Here is a 12,364-nt window from a genome sequence, read left to right as displayed (position 1 = left end):
TCAAGCAGAACCCTTAGGACGAGGCAACCCCGTGCAACGGGCTAACCATTAATTTACAACCCGCAGAGTAACCCCATGGTTCACCCCCTGCATACAGGATCCACGTCCCTTTGCGGCAGATATGAGCTACGACGTGGCGCTGAGGGATTCAACCACCCTTGTTCCCGAGCCCTAGACGACGTTTCTCTATCTCGTCCTCGCCTGTCGTCCTCATTCAACCTGTCTCTCTCCAGCTGCCATTTAAGCGGCTTCCACCTGCCAGAGAAATTTCCCAGATCTGCGGAAAAGAAATTTAAATCTATCGAGGACACGTCCCGGTTGATAATGCGTAACGTGCTACAGACGGGAACACGCTTGTCCGAAAGTAATTGGACCATTTCGCAGAATACGTTCCTGTGCTCGTTTAAGGCTTGTTCGGAGGCAACACGTTCAACATCGTGGATGGTGTTTTAAAATGAATAGAGGAGTGAGTCTGGATGATGTTGGATTGATTTTGAACTCTTTCCTTGATATGTGAGAACGGTATATCAGGACTTCTTTGAGATATTTTTGAATGTACAGGAATTCTAATTTCTATATTGTTAATTAAATTGTTAATTAAATTGTGATTTAATTTCATATAATTTTCATCAATCCTACATTTATACTAACTTTTCATTATATCTATTAACGATTTTCTCTTTTTCAGTTAATTTACATAATTAAACTCTATTTTTTAATATTGTAGTTATAAAAATTCCAAAAATTTATTCAATATATTTTATACAATACTTCTCCTTTTGCCTAGATCCTATAATTTTATGAAGTTTGGAGAAATAAGAATTTATAACATTATTATTAACTACTTTTTTATTTAAATATAGAAATTTTCCTGTTCTTGATTTGTGTAATGTGTTCCTGCAAAATACCTATAGCTTTGACTTATGATTTCACTGCTTGATCCTTAATGTGTAAATCTTTATAAAAATACGTTTCTTCTCTCATAAGACAACGTCAAACTCGATCGTAAGAGCGATTTAAAAAATTACAAAACACCACGATGGTTGAATGTTCAACAAGCTTAAAACACGTTTGCGAATAAAGGTCTTTTAGAAAGACCAATGACTGGAATTCCTAATTGTCATTGGACTCAGAGGGGTTATCCCGGCGAACTTCGAGGAGGATAATAGAACGAACGCGAAAGGAAAGGGGGTCTGCAATTCGATTCTATGGGCTTTATTTCTGCATAATAAGCTGGTGTGAATAGGCCCGGCTGTTGCTTCTGTTTTATAACTCGGCGCAAGTAAGTTGTGCCGTGTTTCGTTTTGTTGTCCGGCTGCACCTTGCCCTCTATCCGCTTTTCTCTGCTCTCATTTACTCTTCTTTCTTCTTTCCTCGTGTTTTCTCCCTTTCTCGTTCTCTTACTCGTTCTCACGGGAACGAAAAGGAATGAATAATTAGAGAGAGAGTTGAGTCGGACGGCAGAAAGTTTCTGGCCAATTAATTAAACGGAGAAGAGCAAGGGAGTAGAGAGTAACCGACGTTAGAGCAAACGAGACAGGATAATTTAAAGAGTCGCGCGACAATTTAACTGCGATTATCGCAGTACAATCCCTTTAACAACACACCGTTATAGAAACGCGCCAATTAGCAGTGTAGTAGCCTAGAGTTAATGAATTTCAGATACGGTAAAAGGCAATAGAACATCGAGATAAACGTTACTAGAGGGAATAATTCAATGCTGCCTGATGTCTCGGACGATTCCAAGTTTCTAAGGAAGCTAATGATCACCGTGATCGATCGTGAATATTGTAATTTCGACAATCGTTATCAGTGTCTTATCTACTTCTATCAATGCATCGTCTCCGATAACCTCTTGCTAACTGAATTTGGCAAAAACTAAAACCTTAAAACTAAAACGCTAAATTCATTGGTGTCATATGTCTCTAAAACGTGAAGAATGATAGCTTCTTTAATTATAAATAAAAAGTTTAATTATAAATAAAAATACAGCTAAAGGAATAGCTAAGCGTAAGTAGAGATTTGTTTTACCAGCCAAATATTATAACGAATACTATACTTTGAACGTTTTATACATATATTTTTGCGTGTTTGATGCATTCAGTACATTTATATATCCTTATATTTCCCATAAATACATAAACATCCACAATCTAATTATAAATAGCGTGATATTCTTATTATAAACAACATTATGTTATAAATGATGTATCATATACGTTTCCTTTATAAATAACGTAGTACGTATGTTACTATAAATAATATACTACGTTCTATCGTATTCTCGTTACGCACGATCACTAACTATTTAATTTTACTTTGCTTTAACGCGGGATAAATAAAACACCCTCAAAAATGAAAGAGAAACATTCAGAAAATCACATTTCAATGATGATGATTCCGATTTCATACCAGTAAACGTTAACATCAAACATTTGTCCCATAGCTCAGAATCAAGACTAATATATCAACGGCTAATTAACAACGGGCAGACAGAAATTCGAAGAAGATCGTCTCGAATCGCAACTGGAGATGTTGATTTGCACGAACACGCCACGTCCTCCGTCATTATGTAATTTGCAGAGACACGAAGACAGTTTAATCGGTACGAAAGAAGAACCGGATGTGACACAATTTCCACGCTAACACGATGTCGCGGAGAGTGCGTCATCAAATCGTCGCGAACGACCCCACCGGGCGTGATAGTTGACGCCTTGTCCTCTTTATTCTGTTGTTTCAGTGTCAAGCAATATGTCAAAGTGTCCAGGACTTAATTCCCCGACTACGCGAAGCGAATCGCGACACGATGGTTTCGGCATGTCGAACATTCCACTCGCTTGCATGTTTATACCGTGCTTTGATCACGAGCCATTCGAGGATACATCAAAAGGAAAACCGGCTATCTCCTATTCACACAGAAGTAACGTAAATCATGAAAGCGTACCACTTTGTGGAACGCATTACTATAATTACACCATGACGAATGTAATGAATTATCAAGGCAACGGTGTCACTCTGGAATGTGCGACATTTAGAGTATCTATGTATCGTTTTAACGCCCAAGCGAACAAAATGAATTCTGTAATAGCGCGAATAAGCGAGTAGGTGAGCTCTTCAAGAGGGAAGCTATCGAGAGTATAAAAAAGGGTTGGTATAGTTCACGTGTACATGGTAAGTGATAATAAATTTCAGACATACATTTGTAATTTAACGAGACTAGGCTGACCTTAATCCTACGTAACTCACAGTAAAGAGAGCATGAATTCTGATCCCAGCATTCCAAAGATTCCACCTTGATGAGTAACGTCGACGAATGAGTGAAGGATAACGTTGTTTTCTCAACTTTGACGATAATTCAGAGGGTTAAACACTGTTATTCAGGTAAAACACTGAAAAGTCTTTGTTTTTCAAGAAGAATCAAAATAAAAAAAGATCATATACTAAGCCACAAAATGTTGTATAATATAATGTCTAAATACTTTCAATACGCGACACTGTCAATTGCAGCACGATGACAAGGAGGATTTCCCGAAATTGCTGGAATCCACTTTCGGAAAGCACTTTGCACTTGAAATTCGACCGCTTCCCCTTCGGTGCAGAGCCACCTGTGCCACCTCGACACACCCTCCCCGTCGATTTCTCACCCCTTCTTTCAACCCTCGTCGACGTCGTGGTCGTTGTCGTCCCCTCGTTTCCTCCACTTAAAAACCGGTAATTACTCTGATGCCGGCATTTAACGTTCGTAACCGGCGCGTGGATTTTCTGTCTGTCAGACTCGCCTCTGTAATTGTTGCTCGATTTCGTTTGCAGGTGGAAATGCCTGTTTTTGTTCGGTATGCAACGCAAAACGTCTAGACGAGCTCGAGTCACAACGCTCGCAAGGTTACCGAGTCACGACGCAACAATTTCACTTGGAAACTTAACCAGAACTTCGGACAATTTGCATCAGCTGTTAAGATACAATTAGAGGGAAACTGTGCAAATTGCACGGGAGTCTGAATTAACAGAAAGCAACTATCTCGGTAGGAGTTCAAAGAATGAGCGAGCGAGCGACTGGTTTCGTCAAATCTTTGTTCTGTTGAAAATGACTTACTATCAGTGGAGACGTGTTTAATATTTAATATGTATTCGAATAATCTACGATAAAATAAATTATTTGATTATCAATATTGCAAAATAATACACGTTGAAATATGAGCGAAATGTAAGAACGGCTAGTATAGGAATGCTGGTGTGGTAAAATCGAATAAACTCAAGGCGTCCGTCGTTCCTTGCGCCGAGTCACGCAAAACTACGTAATGAATACGTTAATGCAGTGGTGATAAACGGCAAAAAACCATTCTGGTTCCGGCTAAAGTTCGCAGAAAGGAAACAAAATGAAATTAGAGTTTGGAGGATTAGCGATCACTTGCAAGCATTGAAATCTCCCAATATATTAGACGCAAAGTGTTGATGAAACGGATTTCAGGCTTAAAATAATTTTCAATTTGAATTTCAAATTTTAAATATTCAAAAGTAAATTAAAAATTCGAAATTATTTAACGTTTCATATCTTTAACAGTTCGCGCCAAATTTTCAGACGTTCGTAAACTTGGCGACGAGCTAACGTCCCAGCTTCTCGATGATCTCGCGTAAACGCGCTTCCAAACGTAAGAGTTTCAAGTGTATAAGGAGACGCGAAGATGTATTCGTTCGGAAGGCTCAATTATTTATAGACGTGCCAATCCTCAGCTTGTCAGTTACCCTTGCCTTTCCGCATTTACCGGTGTTCCCGATACGAGAAACAGGGCAGAAATTCTTGACGAGTTCACACATGGCAATGACGTCATCAATATCCCCGAGAAAACGACGGAGATTATTTTGGTTTTCCTGCGTCGAAGCGAATATTCGAGGATCTCTAGCAAGAAGCGAGGGAATCTTATTAAAACCATCGATAAATTCATATTGGTCTGTACAACACACTATTAACTCTTCTCCCAACTTGATCGTGTTTCTCAGCTTCCACTATAACAGTGTATACATCAGTGTTTTTCCATTCATAAATTTTGTCGACTCGCTGACAACCGTACAGATTTACAATTTCCGCTCAATTCGCTTGAACGTTTTTATTCGACAGGTGTACTCGCGCGAGTCGCGCTTAATATTTCGCGACGAAATGCTGGCATCGAAAGGAGCAGCGGACATTTGTCACCACCGTGACGCATATGAACTGCAAATTATTCGCCACTTCTCGAATTAGAATACGGAATAATTATATAATAACGTTTTGATTCTGGAGGCGGGCATGATCCTCCATCGTAGATTCAAAAGTTGAAATTCTTGTTTCTGAAAACTCGTAATTCTTTCATAGTTATGTGAAAAATGAATTGGCTATACCGATTTTCTATTTTTGCGGAAACGTTTAATCCTCAAACGGTTAGCAATATAATTGGCAATAATACAAATGATCCACGGCAGTTTGAAACAAATTATTCAATTTTAGAGCAGTTTTATCTCTACATACATTTTATATTTTATACTCGATGAATATATCATTGCTGGCCTTCAACTCGAGTAGAAATTAAATATCTCAAAATCAAGCCAATCTAACCCAAACCAATCGTGAGCATCCATGACTTGATAATATTGAGAGTTAAATTTATCTCTTAATCTTAATTTTTAAAAAACCTCCTGTACAATCATTAATGAATTCTATGTTAAAACTGATAGTTCAGACAACGCACGCATGCAAGCTCTATTTCGGCAACGCGGTGCATGGCATTAATAATGACACGTACTCTTATAGGCATCCAGCACGCGCCACGTATTCGAAGATGGTAGGGCCAGATGCGCTGGCCAAGAATAGACTTATCAGCCAGATAAATGTGACAACGAACGCGAAAGAGCTAGCTTTACCTGCGCGCACCGCCAACCGATCCCAGGCGCCCATTATTTCCTTTCGCTATCTACCGCAGATGCATCGCACTTACCAACTCGCCGCCCGCTGCACCAGATAGCTCCGCTCGCATCTGCGCGCACGCGGATTTCGTGTCCGTTATCCCTTTCCCGTATCTATCGTAAGACATCACAAACGGTCCGACCGTGCCGAAAATAGGTTATCAACCTGCCTCGAAATTCGATTATCAATTTCTACAAGATATTTGAGATCCATCGATAAATGTTCTTTTCTCAGTCGATTATAATTATATAAGAAAGTAAAAATGATTGAAAAGAAAGGAAGTCAATTTTACTTGATCACACTTATAATTATGGAATGAGATAAATATTTGATAATGTTGATAAAAGATCTTTTGGAAATAAGATATCGCCGGTATCGAAATGTGATGAAAAGTATGAAATATTTTCTATTTTATTTGTATTTTATTTAGGCGCATATTCAACGACAGTCAAGATTACTCGTTTATTTATGAAACAGCATATTAAATATATAACAAGGTTTTCGAGGACGGAGCAAAATGTCTTAAAATGTTTCTAGTATGGCAGTGCTTGAGCGGCACACTAAAAATTTTAATACATTTATATTTATATTATTCAAGCTTCATGTCTCAGTTTAATTTCATTAAATTGCAATATATTATGACACAAAAGTCGTCAAAAACATGTTTCGATAGTAACCACATTGAAAAACGCTATTTGTACCTGCGTGGGTGCAAATGACGCTCAGTATATTAACAGTGTACTGGTTAATGAAATTATATATACAACAAGTTTGTTACTAACTTAAGATACGACTGTTATCATTACTGATGTTATACAATTAGAAATGAATATAGACTATACACTTGTTGTATTTTTAACTTTGTGCCAACTTCGAGAAGGTTGCAATATATTTAATGTGCTGTTTAGGAAGTAAGTGAGTAATCTTAACAATTGTTACATATGTGCCTAAATAAAATACAGTTAAAGTAGAAATTATTTTGTAGTTTTTAGCATATTTCGAAATAAGTAATAGTTTCTCAGCAAAAAATCTTTTATTTTAAATTTTTTAGTGATGCGATTAATATTAGAGCCAACGTAAAATGCTCTTCATTATCATTAATAAAGCGGTAATTTAATTCTATCTATTTATTATTTATTTCCATTTTTAATTCTTATCAATGAATAAAAAATTACATGAACTGTACAATCATGCATGCGAATAAGGAATAAGTGAGCTCCGCGACCGATATTATACTTTAAACAATGATAGAGGAGGATATTTTTATAACGTAATACTGTGTCACATATTATTTCGCAATGAAAGTGCTTTTATGGCCGAAAATCGAATCCGCAGAACAATGTTTTCTGCGACAAGCTGCTGCTTTGAAATTATCTCGATATCAATCCAATAATTGCAGAGCAATCACTGAACACATGTAAATGAAATTAGTGAATAACAAATTTTCTGCAATAACAATACCTAATAATGAACAAATCGGAGAAATTTTGCAAACGAGTGCGTTCAGTGGACTAGACCTGGAAGATTTTTGCAAAAAAAATATAGTTTAATAAAAAATGCAAATGCAAAAAAGTTTTTTAATAGGATCAATCGGAGATGCCGTACATGATGCAAAAAGGACCTTTTCGATTGGTCAAGCCGTTTCAGAGAAATCGGCAAATATAGATATGAAAAAGAGAAAAGAAAAAATATGTACATGTCGAATTGAGATACTTTCCTTCTTCTCCGAAATCGGTATAAAAAGGACACAATTATTCGAGTTACTTTGTCTTACTGAATGAATTAAATATTTCTAAAACCAACATGGCACCATTGTTTCTTAGCATATAAATCTTCGCACGCAATTAATCATCGCTGTAGGCTGTTCGTATATCAACAAGTTTCGTGACGGCCTCTTTTCAATCATTTCCGAAGTGGCACAACCAATCATTATCTTATAATGTTATAAATCCATAGAAGCACCAAAGGGCCTGGCATTCTGGCTACTAAGATCGTCGTTATCGCAGCTAATGACCGATCTGATGGCCCCAAGTCGTTCTTAACGAATACCGATATTATATATTCGCCGCTTGTTTAATCCGAGTTGCGATTAGCATAATGCGCAAGAATAGAACGCGGCACTCGGCTTGCATGTCTGCAGTCGAAAGGAAACGTGAACACGCGAACGCAGAACTGCGGGGTGCTTCTAATAAGGGGTCTAGGAATCCATGGTCGACCGTCAAACGCCCCCATAACTCAGGATCCGAAGGGTACCACGTTCCATAAAACTACTTCGAGATAAGCGATCGCGAATACTCGTATCGCTATTAAAAGGCAGGATATCCGTTGGATCGCTATCGCCATGCATAAAGACGCAAGATACGAAGAAGTCCCTGGTCGATAAATTTTTGTAACTGATAAAGGAAGAATAAGGGGTAGAATAGGGATAGTTTCTTTTTTTAGGGAACGTTAAGGTGTTTCTTGGGCGGAATCTCGCTTACCTTGATCGTCGCGTAGTAGGATCTTTCATGACCATGACTTCTGTGATGTCCCCATACTTGGTGAAGTACTCTCTAAGACTTTCTGAAATCACAAAATGGTATCTTTGATTTCTTGCGTTTTGCTGAGTTTGATGATAAGGTGTTGAGGTGGAGTAATAAAATTTTGTTAGTGAACGTTATTCACATCGTTACTCGCATTATTATTCACGTTATCCATATTTTTATATATGAAAATTTATTGTTTCATTGCCGAGTCAAATGTCCATTTTGGAAATTCTTATGGAGTTTGTAATCAGTAAAGTAAGGAGAAGTTGAAAGGAAATAAAACTATAGGTAGTTATTGTGGACTTCCATTTTTCACAGTAGCATATCATAATAATTACTTACTATGTCGAACGATAATTTCTTTACGGATTTTAAGTTCATTTACATTTTGATATTGTTTCGTCCTTTATCATCATTCTGTTATTTTATGAAATGATGTAATTTTACATCAGTGGCAATCAATCGCAGTTCATGAGGTCGAAATACTCAGCATTCAATTACTTTCCTACTCACTTCGGTACTTTTAAATAACATCAGAGTAAGCATCTTTCTTACGAATGATTAAAAAGAAGATACCAAAGATTTCTTGGTGAGTTGTTCGTTGCAGATGATTTATTACAGCGCGTTATCTTGGCGAAAGGAAGGGTCCATTTTCAGAACAGTCGAGTCCTGAGTCGAGTCGCCAATTACGTAGAACATAATGAAACTACCAGACCATTTCGTGAATCATATGATACGAGGAGGATTTACGAGTGGCCGTTTCCTGTCGGTTATCGGCAACACCACGCTCGTTACTTTCAACCTAAAGAATAATTTTAGCAAATCAGTCGCTACGCCGGCTTTTCGTTGAGCCATCGTGAGGGCCATCGTGCAAACGTTAAACGCGAGGAACTGAAATTCAACGGTGAATAATCGCGAACCCCTTATCTACCTCGTTCCCCGTTTCAGAATCAGCCGCTCTCGATGCAGGCTCTAGACCTTTTGTGAATCAAACTAGAAACGATGAAGCACGCGAACCAAACCGTTGTACGCAAGGAAATGGACAACTGAATCCTGAGTGTCGAGTGTTGTGAATCTCTTAGCGCGCACACAACGAAACTTGAAAGTCCAACGATATTGGTATTTGCGTTGAAAAGCGAATTCACGTAACTGGATTGATTTGGTAGAAGATGATATTACTACAGTAGGGGTTCCCTTATTTGTACAGTCATTATCCAAATACTCTAATATCCAAACGTTATATTATCCGAACATAATATTCCCCAGAATCTAATGCCTTTTTCCATTTCAAATATGTATATATTTTATTAGGGTTCGTACACAATGTATTCTTCTCTTTATTTGATTAAATGAATTCTGATTATAGGAATTTAGTATGAAACTAATAGCATTCTAACTATCGGGACAAAATATGACGTACTTAAAAAGCTCGAAAGGGGTGTACGTATAACAGAATCAAAATACATGACATTGGAAAAGCCACAATCACAGATATTAAAAGATAAAAGCATGGTATTGAAAACTATCTAAAGCACGTAAATTGCTTAGATGTTGACAACAGTAAAAAAAACAACCTTAAATATATTGATATAATGAAATAGTTTTGTTACGATAAAAACGATGATAAGGACGAATTTATATAAATGGAAACAGCAAACAAAAATGGTAACGGAGAGGTGTCTTCTTAAGTTGAAGCATTCGTAGCATTCGAAAAGGAAATTCGATGGTTCAAAGTACAAAAAGAATATAGCTCGATGCAGTTGTTTATGTTGAAAAAATGATGTGATTTAACAGCCAAGAAGATATGAAGTCCATAAATATTTAAAGGATCTGACAATTAATCTTTGATATTCGAATAAATGAAATTTCATATCGCAAAGATGATTGTTCTATTAGCTGAACAGATTTGTGTCTCTATTAATTCGAATAAGGCAAGCTCTACTATACTTATATTTTTATAGTTTCGAGAAAATACTTGCGAAAAATAAAATTCTTAGAGCACAAGGTTAAAAAGTAAAAATGGCTTATTATTCCTTGTCAGAAGTGAGAAAAGATACGGAAGTTGCAAGTAAATTTTTATAGTCGATAAAGTGTCGCACATAATTTACCGTATAACACGGGAAACCATTTACTGTTCTTTTGATATTGTACATCACTCTGCTCTATTTTTCTTGAAATATCGGTGTTGCACTTGACGAATCTTTGCGTCACTAGCTGATAAATTCTCGAACATTGGCGTTGCTATAAATTCCGAACTGGGCGAAAGTTTGGTATCAGATATTTCTTAATTACACGCTGCGGCTTAACTTGTCAAGTGTGCGCAATTAATTTTCTACGGTGTTAAGCTAAGCTAGAGCTCTCTCGTGAACGCACGCAGCATGTTCATAAATGACGTGGATTACGTTCGATACTGTCGACTTACATTGTTATCTATTAATTCTAATTAGCGTTAACGAACCTCGTCTTTCCGCTTGATTCGATGTCTCGTGGTATCGAAAACTGGAATTACATTGGAATTACTGAATGAATCAATATTTGAAGTCCCCTAATATACATATTATCAGACACCTACAGTATTTTAGAACACAAGAAACGATGTCATTAGATTATTTACAATACTTAGAAATTCAATTTTTACAAACTATAACCGGTTTGACTGCCTTATTCGACGTGAAATTGTAAAATTATAAAGAGTTGTTATTGGTCGACTGGGAAATATTGTTACTTAATAAATTATTGTACAAAGGTGTTCTAGAAATATTAATCTTCCATAAATAAAATACGTTACGAATATTTAATTCTTCGTCGACCAAAGTGTGTTTACTCATAAACGCGTTCATTCAATACCGACCCCAATCTTCCCATCCATTAATCAAAATTTTCGCGACGGTTATCGTTAAAAGCTACGAAACGATAAATATGAAAACCATACTGCGCAATGGCCCTGATCGAAATCAAATAACGACTAATAATTTATAGCAGATTTAATCAATCCATGCGGTACGAGAGTTGCCGAACGCGGTGGCGGTCTACCCCCCTGACACGAGGGGCACCTTCTTGACCTCGTTTGCTGGTGTATATCAAAAGGGTGAACTCTGGCCGTAGGCCAACATGGACACACTCCAAATATATCTTACACCCTATCTAATTATACGCTATTTTATCCAGATCGTCGTGAAGACCTCGTAATGCTCGGTAGTTACTTGCCTATTCCGTCGCGAACGGTCTCCGTCTTCGATAAATTGCCGATCCGCCATCCCGATACTCCAGGAGGGACGTTATCCCGTATAGATTTCACCTATCTCTTCCTTAGCTTCTCCGTTCAATCGTGCGTGCAGCTACGTACCGTGCACAATAGAAAGACAGGAAAGAAGAAAGATTGAGAAAAGGTGGGATTCAATCTGTCCTCGAACAACCGATACTAAATCTGAGATTCTCGTTACTCTTTTTTCGGTGAGAAAGTCTATTCGAGACATACACTTTAGAACACAATTAATACCTAATGAGACCTCCTATTAAGATAATGTTTTTGAGGCAATGCTGAAAAAGTATTAAATTTCTCCCGCGGCTTTTCAGAAAGCACTCGTGCAACCTGTAATGAATTATCGTGGTGCCTTATTAAATTTGACTGTTATATTTTTGTGGGAGAAGAAAAGGGTGGCGAATCCGACGCTCTATATATACATATATATATACAGAAGGGGAGGGGAGAGAGAGAGAGAGAGAGAGAGAGAGAGAGAGAGAGAGTACGAGGAGAGATGGCAGAGTGGAGCGTTTATTGTTTATTCAGTAGATGGCGTTAATCAATGAATTATTGGTGTTCCTAGGTCATTAGCCGCTGAATACCACCTGTTTGGTAACGAGCTGTTCGCATAAATTACATCAACCTGCAGAATTAATT

At 37.4% G+C, this 12,364-nt stretch overlaps 1 protein-coding gene across 4 annotated transcripts in view; it reads right to left on the bottom strand.

The window, feature by feature from the left end:
* Rbp6 (RNA-binding protein 6) overlaps positions 1-12,364 on the bottom strand; it is a 766,744-nt gene that overhangs the window by 427,200 nt on the left and 327,180 nt on the right. For all 4 annotated transcript variants that reach the window (XM_069115475.1, XM_069115474.1, XM_069115476.1 and 1 more), the window contains exon 3: positions 8,419-8,500. In XM_069115475.1, coding sequence (XP_068971576.1) covers positions 8,419-8,500 — 82 coding nt within the window. The remainder of the gene's footprint in view (positions 1-8,418; positions 8,501-12,364) is intronic.

This window comes from Bombus flavifrons, chromosome 6 (assembly GCF_040668555.2).
Source record: "Bombus flavifrons isolate JBK064 chromosome 6, iyBomFlav1_principal, whole genome shotgun sequence".
In the NCBI taxonomy this organism is placed as follows: domain Eukaryota; kingdom Metazoa; phylum Arthropoda; class Insecta; order Hymenoptera; family Apidae; genus Bombus; species Bombus flavifrons.
This window is presented reverse-complemented; position numbering and strand designations above follow the sequence as displayed.